At 43.0% G+C, this 21,313-nt stretch overlaps 1 protein-coding gene across 5 annotated transcripts in view; it reads right to left on the bottom strand.

Moving 5' to 3' along the window:
* PAX5 (paired box 5) overlaps window positions 1-21,313 on the bottom strand; it is a 562,382-nt gene that overhangs the window by 96,862 nt on the left and 444,207 nt on the right. For all 5 annotated transcript variants that reach the window (XM_078676527.1, XM_078676528.1, XM_078676529.1 and 2 more), the window contains one exon: window positions 15,218-15,319. In XM_078676527.1, coding sequence (XP_078532653.1) covers window positions 15,218-15,319 — 102 coding nt within the window. The remainder of the gene's footprint in view (window positions 1-15,217; window positions 15,320-21,313) is intronic.

Raw genomic sequence — 21,313 nt, 5'->3', positions numbered from 1 at the left:
CATGCCATTACAAGGCAAACCATTACAGCATATGCCATTACAACGAATTATAAAGTAAGTAAGAGATATTTTAGGGTGGGTATGGGTTTTGGGGTAGATGGGAATAGTATTGTTTACCCCTACACTATCCAACAATTTCCCTACTGTTGCACTCTCTGGAGTGGGAATAGTAATTTTTACCCCTACACTATCCAACACTTACCCTACTGTTGCACTCACTGGAGTGGGAAGAGTAATTTTTACCCCTACACTATCCAACACTTACCCTGCTGTTGCCCTAAAAATATTATGCGTTGTAAAGGTCTGCATTGTAATGGTATGCATTGTAATAGTAGTTTAAAAAAATGCATTGTAATGGAATGCTTCGTAAAATCATGCGATGTATTGGGAGTTGTGATGTAAAAACCGTGTTGTAAAAGCATGCGTTGGGATTGTTTGCGTTGTAATGTCATATATTCCTAAGCTCTGACCATACCAAAGAGAAAAACATAATTTGAAAAACGTTTCTACACTGCTCAAAGTAAACTTTGTTTTTACTTCTGCAATTACCCTTGTCCTCCCCTACCCTGACGCTCCTCTCCCCTACTGCTGAGAACACCACCTGCTGCGCTCCCAGAGACCCCCACTTCTTCCACCGTTGGGCACAATGATGTTGTACTCTGCCACCCTACCCGGCCCAGGCACCCCCTTCTCACTGCTTATTTAGAAAAAGTGGACATATTGCACTTTGATGCCTTAGCCTTGTGATAGTTGTTTTAGAAATCCCTTAGTTTCTTCCAAAGTTGCAAATACTTTAAATCGGCCCTTGTAAATAACTTTGACCCTCGCTGGCTGACAGGGCTCTTGACAAGAGGCCGCTGCAACTTGCACCTCACATTGCCCCTGTCATGCTGCCAATGATAACACCAACACACTCCTACAAGTGTGAACATTCAGACTATTTCAGGTCTCCAAAGCTAAAGGAATGGCTTGGGTGACAGGTAATAGTCATTTTTTATGTATATTGAATTAATAATTACCTGTTATTGTGGTCATTTCTAAATTAGCCAGACAGCACAACCTGTTGGCAGACTGTCACAAGTGCTGGTGTTGACAATTAAGTACTGGTGGCGAGCACTGGAAAACAACAGCTCAAATTAAGCACTGAATGATGGTAGCCTGTGCACCTGCTCATTGGAAAAGAGGAATCAACGTTTTAAGGTCCTTCGTATGCGAGCTGAGTATATTTAATTTCTGAGAAGACTTTGATTGAAAATTCCTTTTCAACTTCAAACATTTTCTGGCAAATTGCTTTACTCAGAATCCTTTCTTTAACACAAAAGTCAGCGAAGGTCACTAGGAATGTACGGGGAAACATTGTGTTCGCTGTAACATAAGAAGTCACACAGTGAGCACACACAATGTCCAACACACAGTGTGTACAGTCTGGTCAAACAGAATAACCAATCATTTTGCTCACATATTTAATGGCCCCTGTTGCATCCTCCTTGTGCTCGGGTATTCCTATGATTCTTAAACTGGGCCTTCGGGAGTGGTTTTCTAGATCTGTTTGCTTGCTCCGAAGGAGTGTCAGTAATTTTTTTTATTTTATCCACTACCCCTGGGTTCTGCTCAAGTCTGTCCTCACAGGTTGATATGAATTGTTTCATTTAATCCATTCTCTCCACCGCTTGAGATATCATCCCCTCTATACTGAATAAGCGGTTGGTCATTAGCTTTGCTGATTTTTGCTGTGTCTTCTTGATTTCTTTCATCTCCTCCAATATCTCCAGAAGGATTAGTAGCAAGGCCCGTTGGAATTCACTTTCAGTTATAGCTTCCAAAGCACTTGTATTTTAGATATTCTCTGGGCTATGTGTGTGTACTTGCGCTGTCATAGTGGAAGCTTCTTTCCTAGTATTGAGGAAAATATTCCCCATCTTTGGATTGCTATCCATCTCAGCTGAGTTAACTTGCGCCTGGGCCTCATTAGACCTATGTCAATAAATCAAAAATGGACTAGCTAAATAATCAAAAGAAAATAAATTATTTTAATTTATCAAGGACTCAAGTATGCTTTGTCAATGGTTTGAGGCACCTGGTAGGTGTGCTCATAAAGCCCTCACCCACCAACCTAGTTGGTGGCATGCTTCATCATCGGGCCCACCCAGTGACACCTAGCGTGTCCCGGGTGTGCTTCGACGCCTGAAGACAGCGGAGCAGGTATGTCGCTGTGTGTGCGGTGAAGACTGTTATGGATTGTGAATTTAAAACGGCTTGGCGGGGATCCCAGTGCCCAGGGGCAAGTACACTTTATTAGCTGGGTCACCGTCAGCGGTTAAAAATAAGGCTTATCGGATGGTGGAGGCGAGTTACGACCTCTCACATCCTGGGGTGTGTCAACATGTTTCAGCCAGTGCCTTATTACTATGCTGGCTTTCTTCAGGACGGGTAAAAAAGTGTGTGCAATTAAAATTAGTGGGTGTATATCCAGACTATGTGTATACACGCCCTAAAGTGTTTTTCTATGTGTGAGTGTGAGACACATACCAAGACGCTCCATCTGGAACCAAACAAAACGTGGACACAACAAAGTCACACCAACTGCAACTCACGCAACGTGGTGTACCTCCTGACCTGCACGTGTGGCCTCCGTTATGTGGGGATGACCACCCGAAAGGTCAAGACTAGGATCACTGAGCACCGAAGCACGATCCGATGCAAGAAAAATGTCAGCAAGCTTACTAACCATTTCATTACCCAAGGTCACACTCCGAATGACTTCAACTGGACAATAATCGAGCAGATCCCGGAAAGTGCCATTGATAATGACAAAAGACTCCTGGGCAAAGAACAAAGATGGGTATACCGCTTGTCAACAGCTACCAACGGGCTCAACGATGCCATCCCGTGGAACTCGTTGTCCCATACATGATCAGGACTTTTAAAAGAATATAAAAAAAACCCCAAACCCGACCCCCCCCACCTGATCAGCAGTGCCAACCACTCTCAGACCATTGCCCGGTCGCCATGAAAATATGCACCTTAAAAACCATTGCCTAGTTGTAATGAGGCGTACATTTGTTATTAGCATCCTCCTATTGCCCCACGTCATTTGGTTATAACACATACTGGTCCTCGCTCGCACCGCCTTAACTGCGCATGCGCGAGCGAGTAGTACCGGCCCTCTCACTCCTGCACATGCGCAGAACGAACTCCATAATGCGCATGCGCGATAACAATACACCTCGACGCGCATGCGCAGACCGCCACCCCGACCATGACTAGTGCTTGCGAGCGCTCTAACTCGGAACCTCGAGTCTTTTCACCCTTTTTCGAGAAACACAGGTGGCAGTAATCAAACAATCAACCTGGAGTATAAAAAGCCAACTCCCATGGCCACTCGCTACCGGTGCAGCGAAGGAGGCAGTACAGGTCCACGGCAGGCTCTGACCAAGAACTCAGTGAGTACCAAGACAGTTCTTCATCTCTGGTAAGCGTTTTTCTCCCCTACAGGTCTCTCTCTCTCTCCCAAAAATTGTGGCAAAACCTATGTTTTTACTCAACAGGGTCAACCCATGCCACTTCTCTAAACCATGAAGTAGCACTTTTGACAAACCAGCGTAAGATTGAGTTCTTATGTTTTTTCTCCTGTACCACTGTGCACCAATCTGTACAATTCGTGTTTTAGCCACCCCACTACCGTAATCCAGTGCGAACCCCACCCTAATGGTACCACCAGTGCCATTACACCTTAGCCGCTCATAGCCATCACTTACACCGCTATAGAGCCGGCAACCAACTGTATTCATATATATACAGCCAAGTGACTCTAACCTTCTCCCCTGTATGTTTTGTCTCTGTCCTATATGTTTAATGTACAGGTGTTTTCTCGAGTTGGGAATTCCCCACTCACACATAGAAAAACACTTTAGGGCGTGTATACACATAGTCTGGATATACACCCACTAATTTTAATTGCACACACTTTTTTACCCGTCCTGAAGAAAGCCAGCATAGTAATAAGGCACTGGCTGAAACATGTTGACACACCCCAGGATGTGAGAGGTCGTAACTCGCCTCCACCATCCGATAAGCCTTATTTTTAACCGCTGACGGTGACCCAGCTAATAAAGTGTACTTGCCCCTGGGCACTGGGATCCCCGCCAAGCCGTTTTAAATTCACAATCCATAACAGTCTTCACCGCACACACAGCGACATACCTGCTCCGCTGTCTTCAGGCGTCGAAGCACACCCGGGACACGCTAGGTGTCACTGGGTGGGCCCGATGATGAAGCATGCCACCAACTAGGTTGGTGGGTGAGGGCTTTATGAGCACACCTACCAGGTGCCTCAAACCATTGACAAAGCATACTTGAGTCCTTGATAAATTAAAATAATTTATTTTCTTTTGATTATTTAGCTAGTCCATTTTTGATTTATTGACATATAATTCGGGGGATAAGGACTAGCTTTCTGGTCCTCTCTCTCCCTCTTGATACACGCATATATTGGCAGCGCGCAGCTGTGAGAGCATATTCTCAGCCATGGCCGAAAACCATGGACTAACCTTCACGGAGAGTGACGTCACGGACATACTATCCGACCCGTCCCTTCAAGCAGATTTTAATATCGCCAATACCATCGCACAGACCACTGATTGGGAGACCCTCACAGAGAGAAAACGCAACAGAATAAGGACTATCCTACATGGAACCATCCTGGCCCAGTACCTCAGAACAAACACCGCCCCGAGGGGCCTTCTAGTCACTAACGCACCCAGAATCTTCCTTGATGATCCAACTTTCAGGAAGGACTGGGCACAGATAGCCTGGCACTGCACCAGGGACTGGATGATCCTGATCATCAAGACCGCCAAAAGACTATCAGATGCCATCATGATAGAAATCCAGACAACAGAAAGTCATTTCAAAGCCACAATCACAGCATTCAAGAAAAAATTGGAAGATCAAAACAAAGACATTAACGAATACAAGGAATACCTAACCCAAGCTAAGATCAAAAAATTTGATAAAGACTTGAAAAGATTTAACTATGCCAAGGTTTACCCTTATTCGGAAGAGGATTACGTACCACAAACCAACAATTCCAAATTGTCAAACACCTCAGGGGACGACAGCTCCGACTCGAGTCACTCCAGCAACGGCTCACAAAAGAGGGGAGGACGAGGCAGAGGGCGAAGAGGACAACAATGGCCAAACAACTGGCCGGGAGGACAACAAAGCAATTTCTATGGCTTTCCACCAAACCTTGGGCAAATGCCGAACCCCTACTACGGCTTCCCGCCCATGTACCCACCAGGACCCATGCCACTGTTCCCTGGGAACCAAGGTCCACATATTCCTTTTTTAGGACAGGGCCGAAGAGCTCGGGGACGACGAAGATCATTCCAACAGCAACCACAGGTTCACTGGGCGCACACAGAGAACCCCGTGAGCGCGAACACACGCCAGAAGGCGAAGGAAGCAACCCCAGGAACGAGCAAAACCTAAGTCACACCCGCCAACCCTCCCTGGTATTCAATTTGTCCAGCACTGCGTTATCACAGGAAGAAGAGGCAGTCCTAGAGAAGGGCCTGTCCTTTGTGCCAACAACAAGATTGGACAAATTCCAGCTACACGTTGAATTGGCTCAATTTTTCCGAAAACTTAAATTGAAGTCTTTCTTTGAAAAATCTCAGACAGAGAATGAACAACCTCAGGAAAACCCAAACATCACCGGCCTACGGCCCAAGTCCACCTTTGTACCTCCCCCGTCCACTATCCCCCCAGAGATTGCGGCATTCGAACAAGCGGTGTATCATGATATTGAGCACCTAAGCCCCTCCAAGCACTTTAACAACTTGTCATGGGCTGACCGACAAACTATACAACGCCTACAAAACATTGCTACCCTTGTAATCAAACCTGCAGACAAGGGGGGAGGCATTGTCCTGCAAGACAAAACGGATTATGACTTGGAATGCAGGAGACTCCTCAGCGATAAGAGGAATTATCGCAGGCTGGAACAGGACCCATCCAATGAACTACGGACGAGTATTCACAACCTAGTCAACAGGGCAGCAAACGCGGAACATATTTCGAAACAGGAAGCCGAATACCTATGCCCCGAACACACGAAGACACCCTACTTTTATACAGTACCCAAGGTACATAAGGGTCAACTACCACCTCCGGGCAGACCAATCGTGTCAGGCATCAATTCCCTCCTGGAACCGCTGTCACGCTATTGCGACTTCTTCCTCAACCCCCTGGTGCAACGAACCCCAACATATATAAAAGACACCAAACACCTGTTACAGGTCATTGACAAGATGGACTTCAACCCCGACACCCAACTCCTAGTGGGACTAGACGTGGAGAGCCTATATACTAGCCTGCCTCAGGATGCCACCCTGAAGGTCCTCCATGATGTCCTAATGGCATCCCCTTGGCCCTACCACACCCCCAGGGACTTCATACTAGCATGTGCCACCCTGGCCCTCAAGCAAAACTTCTTCGAATATGAAGGCGACTTCTACCTGCAAACGAATGGCACATCCATGGGCAGTGTCTTTGCTCCCAGTGTAGCAGGACTTTATGTACACCACTTCGAGTGCTCCCACGTTGCCACAACCAGTAACCCCTTCAGTCACCATATCCTGAAATGGCACAGGTACATTGACGATATCCTGGTCATTTGGCAAGGCACTCAGAGAGACCTGGACAACTTCATGACTTGGCTTAACACCAGGGACCAATACCTGAAGTTCACCAGCACCGCCAGCAACGAAGCATTGCCCTTCCTGGACCTAGACATCAGGGCAAAAGATGGAACCATAACCACAACGACTTACTACAAACCCACGGCCAGGAACTCTTTATTGCACTACAACAGCTTTCACCCCCGGCCCCTGAGAGAAAACCTACCATTCGGACAGTTTCTCCGCATCCGCAGAAACTGCACCAATGTACATGACTACAAAGCACAATCTGCCGAATTAGCTATCAAACTCGAGAACCGCGGATACCCCAAAACCATCATTCACAAAACCCAGAAAAGGGCGAGAAACCAAAACCGGGATGCCCTGCTGGAGGATCACGTGAAAACTGACCAAGATCAACCCATCACTTGCGTCACCACATATAACACGGCCTCCAATGAAGTGACCAAAATCATAAAAAAACATTGGAGAATTATCAACTCTGGACAGAGGGACTGGGAACCACCCAGATTCGCTTACAAGAGGAACAAAAACCTCAAGGACCAGCTGGTGAGCACCAGACCCAGACTACCATACAAGCAACCAGCCAATACCATCTTGAATGCCTGGGGCCTTCCAAAAGTGGTTGGCCACTACCCCTGCAACGACTGCAGTGTGTGTCACCTGACCACACATACCAAGACGCTCCATCTGGAACCAAACAAAACGTGGACACAACAAAGTCACACCAACTGCAACTCACGCAACGTGGTGTACCTCCTGACCTGCACGTGTGGCCTCCGTTATGTGGGGATGACCACCCGAAAGGTCAAGACTAGGATCACTGAGCACCGAAGCACGATCCGATGCAAGAAAAATGTCAGCAAGCTTACTAACCATTTCATTACCCAAGGTCACACTCCGAATGACTTCAACTGGACAATAATCGAGCAGATCCCGGAAAGTGCCATTGATAATGACAAAAGACTCCTGGGCAAAGAACAAAGATGGGTATACCGCTTGTCAACAGCTACCAACGGGCTCAACGATGCCATCCCGTGGAACTCGTTGTCCCATACATGATCAGGACTTTTAAAAGAATATAAAAAAAACCCCAAACCCGACCCCCCCCACCTGATCAGCAGTGCCAACCACTCTCAGACCATTGCCCGGTCGCCATGAAAATATGCACCTTAAAAACCATTGCCTAGTTGTAATGAGGCGTACATTTGTTATTAGCATCCTCCTATTGCCCCACGTCATTTGGTTATAACACATACTGGTCCTCGCTCGCACCGCCTTAACTGCGCATGCGCGAGCGAGTAGTACCGGCCCTCTCACTCCTGCACATGCGCAGAACGAACTCCATAATGCGCATGCGCGATAACAATACACCTCGACGCGCATGCGCAGACCGCCACCCCGACCATGACTAGTGCTTGCGAGCGCTCTAACTCGGAACCTCGAGTCTTTTCACCCTTTTTCGAGAAACACAGGTGGCAGTAATCAAACAATCAACCTGGAGTATAAAAAGCCAACTCCCATGGCCACTCGCTACCGGTGCAGCGAAGGAGGCAGTACAGGTCCACGGCAGGCTCTGACCAAGAACTCAGTGAGTACCAAGACAGTTCTTCATCTCTGGTAAGCGTTTTTCTCCCCTACAGGTCTCTCTCTCTCTCCCAAAAATTGTGGCAAAACCTATGTTTTTACTCAACAGGGTCAACCCATGCCACTTCTCTAAACCATGAAGTAGCACTTTTGACAAACCAGCGTAAGATTGAGTTCTTATGTTTTTTCTCCTGTACCACTGTGCACCAATCTGTACAATTCGTGTTTTAGCCACCCCACTACCGTAATCCAGTGCGAACCCCACCCTAATGGTACCACCAGTGCCATTACACCTTAGCCGCTCATAGCCATCACTTACACCGCTATAGAGCCGGCAACCAACTGTATTCATATATATACAGCCAAGTGACTCTAACCTTCTCCCCTGTATGTTTTGTCTCTGTCCTATATGTTTAATGTACAGGTGTTTTCTCGAGTTGGGAATTCCCCACTCACACATAGAAAAACACTTTAGGGCGTGTATACACATAGTCTGGATATACACCCACTAATTTTAATTGCACACACTTTTTTACCCGTCCTGAAGAAAGCCAGCATAGTAATAAGGCACTGGCTGAAACATGTTGACACACCCCAGGATGTGAGAGGTCGTAACTCGCCTCCACCATCCGATAAGCCTTATTTTTAACCGCTGACGGTGACCCAGCTAATAAAGTGTACTTGCCCCTGGGCACTGGGATCCCCGCCAAGCCGTTTTAAATTCACAATCCATAACAGTCTTCACCGCACACACAGCGACATACCTGCTCCGCTGTCTTCAGGCGTCGAAGCACACCCAGGACACGCTAGGTGTCACTGGGTGGGCCCGATGATGAAGCATGCCACCAACTAGGTTGGTGGGTGAGGGCTTTATGAGCACACCTACCAGGTGCCTCAAACCATTGACAAAGCATACTTGAGTCCTTGATAAATTAAAATAATGTATTTTCTTTTGATTATTTAGCTAGTCCATTTTTGATTTATTGACATATAATTCGGGGGATAAGGACTAGCTTTCTGGTCCTCTCTCTCCCTCTTGATACACGCCCTCATTAGACCTAGCCTTTATCGGGGAGAAGTCTTAGCATTTATGGGGGTGAACTCTTTGACTGCTGTCTCTTTCACGTTCTTAATAATACTTGCCCTGAGGGATGTCTAAAATCAAACTATATGTGGACGACATTGCATTGTTTTTTAAACTTGGCCTAGAAAATCCGAAAGGGTACTTGATGTTTTTTATTTACTTCAATTGATGGAGGGTTACAAGATAAACAGATTAAAGATAGAAATCTTTTTATGCAGTTGCACAGTAGGCACTTTATACACCGAACTGCACCACCATGTAAATTCTAAACCTAAAAGATACTTTGGCATTTACCCTTCGGAAGATACTGGTGATGTTTTTGCATTAAATTACATGCCCTTAACCAAGAAGACTAAAATGCTATTTTTTAAATGGACGACTCTGCCCATTTCAATAATGGCCAGAGTCGCGCTGATACCATAATCATTTTACCACTTTAGAATTTTTTATTCACTGTCTTGCACTTCACAAATGATGTTTTTTAGAGAAATATAAGGAATGGTTTAACCTTCATCGTGGCGAACAAAGCGCCAAGATTAATGATAAACATTCTCTATAAGCCAGCTTTAGTAGTTGGTCAGGGGCTACTAAATCTGAAGGAATACTTTGTTACCTGCTTTGCACATTTTTCTTATCAATTTTTAATTCCCCAGATGTTGATAGACAAATAGATATTTTTTGTAAATTTAATTTTAGAGGAATATAAGATTATTGATTTTCTACTCTTAACAAAATCTCCCCAAAAAGTCTGATACAAATTTTTGCAATGGTTGCGTAAATGGAAAGAGCAGTGGCAAAAATATTATGCTATACCAGCTATTAATGGTTCAATCAAATTACCAAACATTTCAATAGGGCTCCTTCCTCTATTAGATAAAAACGATTCACAGATGAGAGATTAATGGATATCGAGCTATCGGGGATTTTTTAAGCATTGGTAATTGGAAAAAGTGGGTTGATTATAGAACACGCTATTATCGATGCGAAAATATCTCCCCAATTGTCCTATATTCAAATCACAGATTTTTTAAAGCAATTGGACCCAGTTTCCATCAGGGGGAGCCTGGATTTAGTGGCGGATTTAACCGAAACTCAAACGTGTAGACCTGTGAAGTACTGGAAGGCTAAATTGGCAAACTATAAAGAGCTTGATGTCTTTAGGAAAATACAACAGAGATGGCAGTCAAGCAAAGAATTGTATAATATAGAAAGAGTCTTGGTATAAGATAAATGTATACAATTTCTCACTGTTAAAGGGGGCAAATATTTGCCGTATGCAATTCTACGTCAGTGGTTGCTTTATAGGACTCCACCCTACTGCATAAAATGAACCCTCAGATATCGACAAATTATTTTAAGTGCCTGATGGAACCTACTAGGAATTGGACCCATATTATTTGGCAGTGTCCAAAGTTTAACAGTATACTGGTCCTCCATACAAGAGTACTGTAGGTTTACGGTAAAAATTGATTTCCCAACAATCTGCTCCTAGTATTAATGGGTTATTCTACCAATGTGAAGCTAAAATCATAAGAAAAGGCGCTTTTTGATCAATCTCATAGCGAGATCTATCATTTTGCAGAATTGGAAAACTGAGTTACCACCCACATTCAAACAATGGGGTGCCAAAATGTTAATAAAAAAGGGTCTAGAATGGCTTTATGCGCTGAGGTCAGGCTCACATAGAAAATGTTTGAGGTTGTGGGAAGCATAAAGTAAACTACTGATCCGCTGGTGCTGCATTTGATGGTATCTCTAATTAGCTAGCAGACCTCATTATATACTTTTTTATGCTTTTTATTTATATATTTATTTTGTTGTTTTGGGTTGCATGAAAATGTTAAATGGAATGTGCATGCTCTGATGTCTTATAATGTTCTGTATTATGCTCAGATAGAGAAATGCTCTGAAGGAATTTGCTGCTATACCATAAGATGGATTTAAGTCTCATTTTTGTCTTTTTATGTAAACTCTTCGAATAAAAGAGAAATAATAAAAAACAAAAAGAGCAAAACATGTTAGGTTGTGAGTTACGGTGTGTTATGTGTTGCATACCACAAATGGTGAATTTCAGTGTTTTGGGGGTTTGTGTTTCCTGAAACATAACAAAATGTTACCTGTGTTTCCTCTGTGAATATATATTGTATAAAAACATTAGAAAGGCAATTTTGGTTTGGTTACAACTTTGGCTCCATTCGAGAAATCTGCAAAAACAAATTCAATAAAAAGTTCATCCACTTTCAGTTCTTCATGGCAAATTTCATGCAGATCTGTCATGATATAAGGGGGTTCCAAACATGGCATTCCCCATTTTAATTCCCATTGATGTGTTGCTTCTTAATACAAAAATACTGTCCAAAGGAATTGCAGTAAATTTAGAGTGAATGTACAAAAAAGTGTTTTCTGGTCTGTGCTTGAAGGGGTTACATTTTATAGCTATATAGACAGTTAATCTAATTATACTCAGCAGATATGTGAATTCATGGAGGATTCTAAAATTAAATTAATATATAAATTAATATATAAAGACACCAGAAAGGGTGGTCGATGAGAGCAGGGGGTGTCCACACAAATGGAGAAAGATCTGGGGGAAATGGAAGGATAGTAGGGGGGATGCTCTGTCAACCAGTTCAAACTACCGACCCACTTGAGGACACTGCAGGGTGAACACACTGGGGCCAGGGTGTATCCCCATGACGGGAGAAGGGGGATTGTTGTTAACGTAGAACCCCACATTTGTTTACATATCACAAGGTGCAAGAAGAATGTCTTGTAATGTATACATCATGTCCCTTGTAAGTTTATGTCAAACGAGATGATTGTTGCTGTCTTAATGGTGTATTATTTCAAAATGAAAACAGTGAAAAAATAAAAAATAAAGTCACACTATTTGACTAGGTGGCTTTTTCTCCAACCGCCCATTACAGAATTGTGAATCTGTCGCACTCTAATTGGCTGGCCTCCACAAAAAATCTTTTCCCAACATGGTACAGTAATCACTGTTTTGGGAAAACTAAAAACAAGTAGAGGATATAGAGGCAAACTGAGTCAACTCTGACTACCACACCCATGTTCTGGGGTTCCAAAAGGAACATCCAACCTTAAAAATAATACTAAAAATTTTTTTTTACCCTGGGAGTTTCAAATCCTGGGCTGGCTTAGCAAATCCAAGACCCTCCCTGAACAATGCAGACCTTCCTGAAAACTGCCGATTTACAAACCCAGCAAAGGATCCGTGAAAAGTACAGGGCTTGCAAATATTGTAATACATATAAAAAGAAAGTTGTGCACTATAGCAGATCACGGCCAATGCCTGTTGCACATGATCTTTGGACGTATGCGGCGTGCGAGGAACACCCACTGTGGATTGAGTGCAAGGCCTGGCCTAAAGCTGTACCCAAGACCTTGCCCATGGCTGTGTGCAGTGGGGTTAGGCAGCCCGCAGGGGTTTAACTACAGGGAACTGCTGGGTGGGTATTTGACAACAGAAAAAAGAATAAACTTCACTGGAAAAAAAACTAAAGGTTAAAGTGAAGTTATTGATAGCTTTAGTTACAGCACCTCAACGAATGATTAAACATCCTCATAAATGCACTTATAATCCTACAGTTAATGTCCAGTAATGATTATGAACTATAATATAGTGATCTCTTTCAGTGTGTCACGAGTAATGTGATATATAACTCCTTTGTAAGATTATTAACAACATTTGTAAGTGCAACTGTCATATTATGTATGAGATCATGAGCAATGCACTAAAAGTGGTTATAAATACCATATTACAGTCTTTTAAAAAATATATATAAAAAACAGGCACCTTACTCTCAATTCCTAGACAGAAAAGCACGAGCATGTCAGGAGCTAACAGTAAATATCATTTAAAGTGTATTATAACAATGCAGTTAAAAACATGTTCAGCAATTCCTACTTAATTTAACTAATACAACAGATTTTCTCTTCTCTCAATTTTACCGCTGAAATCAGAAATTTCCCTTCAGCAAAATAAATCAAAGAGACTTTGGTCCTGAGTTAGAGTTTGGCCAATGAGTAGGATATAATGCACTTGTAATAAGGCAAATGGAATAGACGGAGTGCCGCTTTGCCAAACTCTACATCAAGTGCTCAGTTATAAAAGACTGGACCTGAAAGAAAAGTCTCTTAAAGCAGGTACAATTCACTCCTGCAAGTGAAATCAAACCTGCAGAAAAATATAGCAAAGTCCATATTGTTCTGACTAGACACTCTGTCACAGAGACAAAAATGAGAGGACTTTGAAAAAACAGCTTTTTGGGTATGAACATATTGGACATATATATATATATCCCAACCAAAATATCGTTAGTAAATGACGATCATCCCAATTGGTGACCCAAATCAAGTACGGTGCCCCATAAGTCGCAAACTTCTCTGAGTGCTCTTGAGGCACTCTCCTTTAAATCAGTCATGTTTCCACCTACCTACTGTGCTATGCATCAGTGATACACACACAGCTTCCAGTCTTCAAAAGATAACTTGACTCCCATAGAATTCTACCTTGATTGAAAGCATTTTTATATCATTTGAAATGTGGCATAATGTCTGCAGTGTTTGGTACATCGTTTCTCAAGTGCCCTGCCCTGTGCACAGTGTTCTTTACCACCTGTGGTGCCTTTACATTGTTCTGTAGTACTTATTGTCATCTATACTGCTTTTTATGGTCTGAAGCCTTACTTACACTTAGTAATGTTTCTTTTTCTTGTTGTGCTGCATTTAACATGCGTGTATTACCCTCTGTAATCCTTCTCACCGTGGCTGTAATGCATAGCACCCTGTTTGCAGTGTTTTTATCCTGCTTATGGAACCTGCATTGCATCTTACTCAGGCAATTTTTTTCTCTCAAGCTGTCTGTTGTGCTTCTTGCCTTGTCTGCAGGGTCCACAATGTGCTTCATCTTTCTGTTGTATTGCAATAGTTATAACACCACATCAAAACCACGGAGCCTGTTTACTCCTTTCTCAGCTGGTACAGATCTGGATATGGTCTGGAGAGAGATTTGTTCTGAGTGTCTAAGCAGAGTAACCCAATGCTCCACAGCTGCTGGTAGGCTGATCAGCCTAGCCAAGTTCAAGAGAATCAAATATACTGGAAAACAACCCTTACAAGCCAGGGCATTTTCATAAAGCACCCACTGAGAAAAAGGTCCACCTTAGTATCATTCAAAAATAGAACTGTTAACTAACTTCTTCAAACCGTCTTTTAGCTCACAAAATGGGTCAGTCAAGGCCGCTCCGTTCATTTTGCATGAAGCACACCTCCTTAGAAAATCAACACCTACCAAATGTGCCACATTCTGACGATGTTCAAGCATTCCCTCTATTGTATCTATGTCCCCCGCCATCAATGTTGAACGGAAAAAACTATTTCCAGAAATCTCGCACTGCAAAATTACCTCTGGCAACATATGTAGCATGATGCAAGCTAAATAAATTGAAAAAGAGGGATCACCTGGTTCATGATTTAAAGCATCATGGTGTGACCCTTCACCTTCCACCCCCCAAAAAAAGAAGTTAGAAAAAGGAAACTGGCAGGTCCATATATTGAGGAAACTATGGGGACCGGCTACTGAAGCTGAACCGCTCACCCATGCACAGCACGGAGCCCTGTGACCTCCATGTTGGACAGGACGGTTCTACCCTTCCAAAGGAGCAAGCACGCGCACTTAGTCTCCAAGGGGGGGGGGGCAGACAGTTGTCGGTTTTGCATCGTCTGTGTGTTTTATTTTAAATCTGTAATTCTGCCTCTTGCATGCATGAGCAGAGGAGCGCGCGGGGCCGCGGAAAGCCTCGCATCCGTGAAGACTCACCAGGCACCATTCCTGTCAGCGTCGGAGCAGGGTAGCTGCCCTGTCCAGCAGGGGGGACGTGCGGAGGGTATCCTGGGAGGGTTGTGCTTGCCAAATCACGACCTGAGGAATCAAACAAACAAATCACTGCGTGAGCATTCACAACAACTAGACATGTTTTTACATTTCCCCCGTGCACCGAACACAGTCCGCGCATTTGTCATTCCCGCTCTCTGAATAGCAAAATCACATTTTTTTTCTATCCTCTTACATACTCGGCTTGGCAGGAAAAGACGACACTTTATTTTCCTTTATAAACCGACCAAACACTGAAAACCCCTGATAACACGAGGGAGGTATACAAATAAAAGATCCGTGCTGAGCCAAGCTGATTTCCCTTGTTGCTGTTGTCCGAGAGCCTCCCATGTAATTACCCTGTTACACTTGTCACCGTAATGAATAGAACATACATAGACACGTAGGGTCTGTTGACAGATAAGGACTGCCAGGCACATCCCATAAGTCACTTCTAAGCCAACGCTCTAACATCACCAACCATGCCCAATCTACAAGTTTGCCACCAACCCAGCCACTGTCTGCACCAGGCTCTTTAATTTTTACCACTCATCTACCCACACGACTCGAGCTTGAAGGCAAACTGAATGTATCCACTATTTAAATTTAAATACCAGAATATTCTTCCTAAACTCAGATTTCTGTGGCATCATGCTTCTTTTATGCCACTGAGGATAAAACCATCATACCAGAATCTCACTTACAGGGACTTCAGCTGTGTAAGAGAAGGCTGGGATAAAACTGCAGTAAAAACACATTGAAGGAGAACCATTGAGAGGGAAAAAGAAACTTAGGGGTAGATGTATCAAGGGAATTTTTAGTCGCAAACGCTGCGATTTGCAAAAAAGCAGCGTTTGCGACTAAAAATTCTCAAAACGGTATGTATGATGCAAATTACCGAGCAAAATGAAGGAATTGCAAAATTTGCGATTCCTTAATTTTGCGTAAGCATTTAAGGAATCGCAAATTGCGATTCCTTAAATGCTATGCATCAAGCATTCTATTTTAGCGATTTCTCATTAAGAAATCGCAAATTACCACCAACTTGAAGGTGGTGGTAATTTGCGATTTCTTTCACAAATGCACTTTTTTGCATTTGTGAAGGTGCCATGTGGCGCACATACATGCCCTTAGGGCATGTATGTTCGCCATATGTGCACACATGTGAATTTCAGGGGTGCCGCAGGGTGCCCTTATGACACCCTTGCACCCTTGAAATTATTCTCAATTTGCGATTCTCAAGTTGCGAATCGCAAATTGAGAATAACTTCCCATTCATTCCAATTGGCCTCCTGGCCCATAGAAATGAATGGGAAATTATTCCTTAATTGCGAATTCGCAATTTGCTATTCGCAAATAAGGAATAATAAGAAATCGCTAAAGAATTGCAATTTTTTAGATACATACCATTTTGCAATTCTCAAATAGCGATTCTCAAAAAATCGCTATTTGAGAATCGCAAATAGGTATTTTGATACATCTGCCCCCTGCTGACTTTTTAACTCACAAGGCGCTATTTTATCCCAAGGGAGGGTGGTGGCCCAATAATATTTCTATGTACAGGGAAGGGACCAAGCAGAAAAAGGAGTGATACTATATTTTAAATTGTTTGCCTCCGTTTTCCGAGTGCCAGGTAAAGTGAGTATTGAGGATGGCCCAATCTTTGAGTCACATAGTTCACTCTACATAGGTTAAGAAGTCAAGTACTCCTGTAGCAACACTTCTATTTTTCGAGTAATTTTCAGTATTTTTAGGTAATGAAAAGGATTCCATGAGCACTCCTGGAAATCTATGACAGCTACAGATATCATGGCGTATTCCAATGCTCAAAATGTACGCATGAGGATTTCCCACCATTTGGCAACTTATGTATATGTAAATCGTGCTAAAATGACGATTAGCACATGTATCTTCTTTCTTTTTTACAGGAAAAACAATTCTGATGGAAAATCCACTTCCATTAGACCCTCATTTATTATGGGTGTTTAATTCACTTCCTCGGAAAGGGCAACTGTACATTCCTTTCCAAGCTTCAAGAGGTATTGCAATTGCAATTGTTTTTATATAGCGCTTACTACCCCTGACGATGCGTCAAAGGCTTTTTGGGACGTAGCACGCTACTCGGGAACCCAAAAAGGATTAGTGGTGAATTAGTATAGGGAAGTATGAGTAAATTTGAGCAGTGGACATGTGCGTCAGTTAGTTGGACTGAAAAGCATAATGGTAGGATAGAAGAGGGAGGAGTCTAGAAAGTGTAGACGAGGTAAAACAAAACAGTACTGGTAGAACCCAACGCGCAAGAGGGAAGATGGGAGGCAGAAGTCCTGACCAGAAGTCGTTGAAGTAGGTGCAGATGTGAGACACACATACAGATAATCACCCACAATCCTTTCTGCTTAGTCCTTTTAAAAGATAAAACATTGAAATCGGATCCACTAATTTACCCAAACTTTAATCTTCACATCTGGTAAAGAAATAACAGCCACAACAAGTACTTTGCCTGATCAGCGAACATCTAGCCAATCCTATAAAGTGCTAAACCAAACTCATGCTTACCCTGTCAAGAGCAAAAGCATAATGAACTCTGTGCAATCTATCCAGAATGGCACCACAATTTTAACTAAAACCCAAGTCCCAATCCTCTTTGGTTTTGTAAGAGCCTTTCTTTTAGCCAATTACACCATATTGTTTTGCCACACTCTTTGACAAACTAAATAAAATGAGCTTTCTGGCTGCTTAATCAGGTAACTTAGCTCAAGGGATAATGCGCCTGGGGCAGAAACTAGTGAGGTACCTGCAAGACACAAATTCGGATTATGGTGAGACTCATTCAGCCTCAGTGCTGGAATAGAGGGAGAACCATGCGAGGTCCTACAGTTATTGCCGAGTCAAATCTGGGATGTAGGCCAGTCCCAGAGAGGACTACTGCATAGCTGCCAAGGTTTCAGATTGCATATGTGTGACATTTTTATAATTTCAGTGTACTTAAGAGTGATATTCAAGAACCAAATTTGTGACACTTTGAGTGACACTTTCTCACAAACAAAATCAAGCAATGAAGTGCATGGAAACACTCAAAAATTTGAAATTAGACCCATTTGAGCAACGAGAACTCTAATCTTCTGAAACTGCTGCAAAGAAGATGAAATGGAAGGATACTAACCTAGTGCCCTTGTAAGCTCATTGTACTGTAGAGCAATTGTGTAACCATGATTTTAAAAAATAATTTCTGCGGCAATACCTTATTAACGTTCTCTGCAGAAATGCAAAACACGCAGTTAAATACAAACAAATACTTACTGGGTGTAAGAGATTGTCACGTCCATTATAAAATAAGCAATCTACTATAAAAGTCCAAATGTACATGAATTTAAGACTGAGGACAGCACCTTCCCAACTGGACAAAACTATACAAGAAAATAGCACAGTGAGAGATATCACTGACTCACTCATTCCACGCGATCACCAACTCAGGTGGTGCCCGGTGCAACAATAATTTTTGCCCACAAATGTTTGAGACTGAGGCTGTTCACATAGTTCCACAGGGCATCCCAGCGTGGTCATTCTATCATAGGAGCTGATTTTTCGTATTCACAATTTCATTTTGTGAACAAAAACCTAATCCAGATTTTGTGAATGGGAATGTGAAATTCACGATTTCAAATAACTTTTACTATGTGCCAGATACCTGTGAAAAACTGTTCATGAATCGGACCCAAAGATTTAAAATTTTATGAGGAGCACATAAGCGGAGATGAGATCGCCGACAAATGAAGATGGAACTGGCCCCACTTGGGCCACCAAACGTAGACCCATACAGTTTGAGTGCAGAAGATGGTGGCAAGCCCTTGAACGCTGCCCATGTCACCAGAGCATGTTAACCATGTGTACTCCATTCGTTCTTAAACTGTTCTCTCAGAAGAGTTAGAAGTACAGATGTTACCTTGCTGGACCATATCTATGGGCATCCACCGAGCAGCAGTTGATGCAGTCAAAACAGAGACCACTGGTTCCCAGGTCTAGGGTTTACCTGAACGTGCAATCGTGCCTGCTCTTAGGGGCATCCAGAGGTAGTTAATATTACCCCGGCTTCACCTTTTGGACCACTGGCACAGCCATAGTCAACCCTGCTCTCAGGGTTCATGAACGCAGTGGCAGGAAGTGAAAGCGAGACTCGCACAGCCCTATTCGCTTCCTATTGCTTCCACTCGTGTCACAATTGTGGGAGTTAAGCACCTATACTGTTTCATATTATGGGCAGAGAATGCGTTAGAAATCATAAAAATGCACGGATCTTTACTATTTGTATGAAATTAATTCAATATTTTTGCATTTTAAGATTTAAGTGATATTCTAATAAATAAATTCCGGATTTTATTGACAATACTGTGCATTGCCCATGGAGAAGGTCTGCAAGTCAGCACACTGCTTCATTTCACTAGGTATTCCAGTATGCACAGGGCCACTGGAATGGTGGAGCAAGGGAGGATCACATGCGCTAGGTTGACTCTGTTAGGGAGCAAGAAATGTCAACTTCGGCATCACACTCCGGCACAATCTGTTGCAGTGTTATTTCGCCGTTTTGTCATTATAACACACATAAATGCTGCCCAAACAAAAGTTTCCTTTTATAAGTAGAAGCTTAACTCCTCCTGAATATAGTAACCTACACCTAAAAGGTGAGAACTAACGTTTGTAAAATGTCTGTCAATGAGGAGCACAATTTGTGGCACTTTTTTAAGTAGCTTTTGAACCATTTCAACTAGAAACACTGTTTGTTTTTTTAATCTACAAATTATGGTGTAGAGGATAGATTATGTGGCAAGAGGAAGTCAATCCATAATAACTGTGGAAAATACTTTGGGCAGAGACTCTTATAGTCCCAGTGGATCTGTTTATAACATGCATAGATGCAGTCTGAGAAAACGCACTGACTGGTTAGTAACAGTTTAACACAGCACAGCAATCAGCAACTAAAAGGAGACTAACCTATGCAAGGGGCCTGCCACTGCCTGGCAACACATGTGATATTTTTAAAGTAACTTTTATTCAAGTTGAGCTTAAAGCAAAATATATTTTTGTTGAAATCTTCAAATCGTGAAATAGATATTGACCAATGTAGCAAGAGCGGTAAATTTATCGTATAATTCCAGAGGCCCCGAGTATAGATAATCAACCATTTCAGATGAGAGTACAGTCATGGACGTCAATTCACCAAAATGTAAGGAGTAGCGAACGTGACAGCATACACCATTTGACTTTTTACTTTCACTCAAGCACACATGCTTACTCACACATTCCCTGATACATACTACTCTTTCTTACATAAGCACCTTCTTACCAGCAAGCACGGGCAGAACATACAATTAAAAGCATTTTTACTCATCTCTGCTGCCAGATGGCTGGGGTCATGTTCCAGCTAACTGTACTAATAGTTAATAATCTGATAATATCCACTATTAGCGTAATTAAAAAAACTGACTGGAAACAAGGAAAGTGGTGCCCCAACCAATGTCCATGAGGATGAGCTATCCTTGTGCTCCTGGCACTGACTTTGCCACCTCTGAGGTCAGGGTTCGCAAAGGCAGTGCCAGTGGTTGCAGAGGGCAATCCAGGGGTCGCAGCTTGCGACCCTTAAATGACGTCCATGAGCACAGTTATATTTCTGTATTGTAGATCAGAATGGTCTTGGTGTCAGCTGAGCATCTCGGTGTGACATTTCCAGACCTGTTAACGCCCAAAGCGTGTTCCAGTGCCAATCACAACACCACGGCAACACAGATTCACCGATTAAATTACTCTAAAGATGTGGGAAGAAACTGGCTGTGCCTGAGTCAATTTGTAAACAACGAATAATGGAAAATACAATTGTGTCAACATGTGGCAGCGGTGACTGCTAATCCCTCAACTATGTATGCCACTGGCTTCATTGGGTGCCGCGACTCCACACAAAACACCTTACAATGTACAACCCCCTGAGTGTAGCTATGTGTAAATCTTCGTTCATAGGCCTGTTTAATCGCTAGGATAATGCCGATTGAA

The sequence above is a fragment of the Lissotriton helveticus genome, chromosome 2_1 (assembly GCF_964261635.1).
Source record: "Lissotriton helveticus chromosome 2_1, aLisHel1.1, whole genome shotgun sequence".
NCBI classification, from domain to species: Eukaryota; Metazoa; Chordata; class Amphibia; order Caudata; family Salamandridae; genus Lissotriton; species Lissotriton helveticus.
This window is presented reverse-complemented; position numbering and strand designations above follow the sequence as displayed.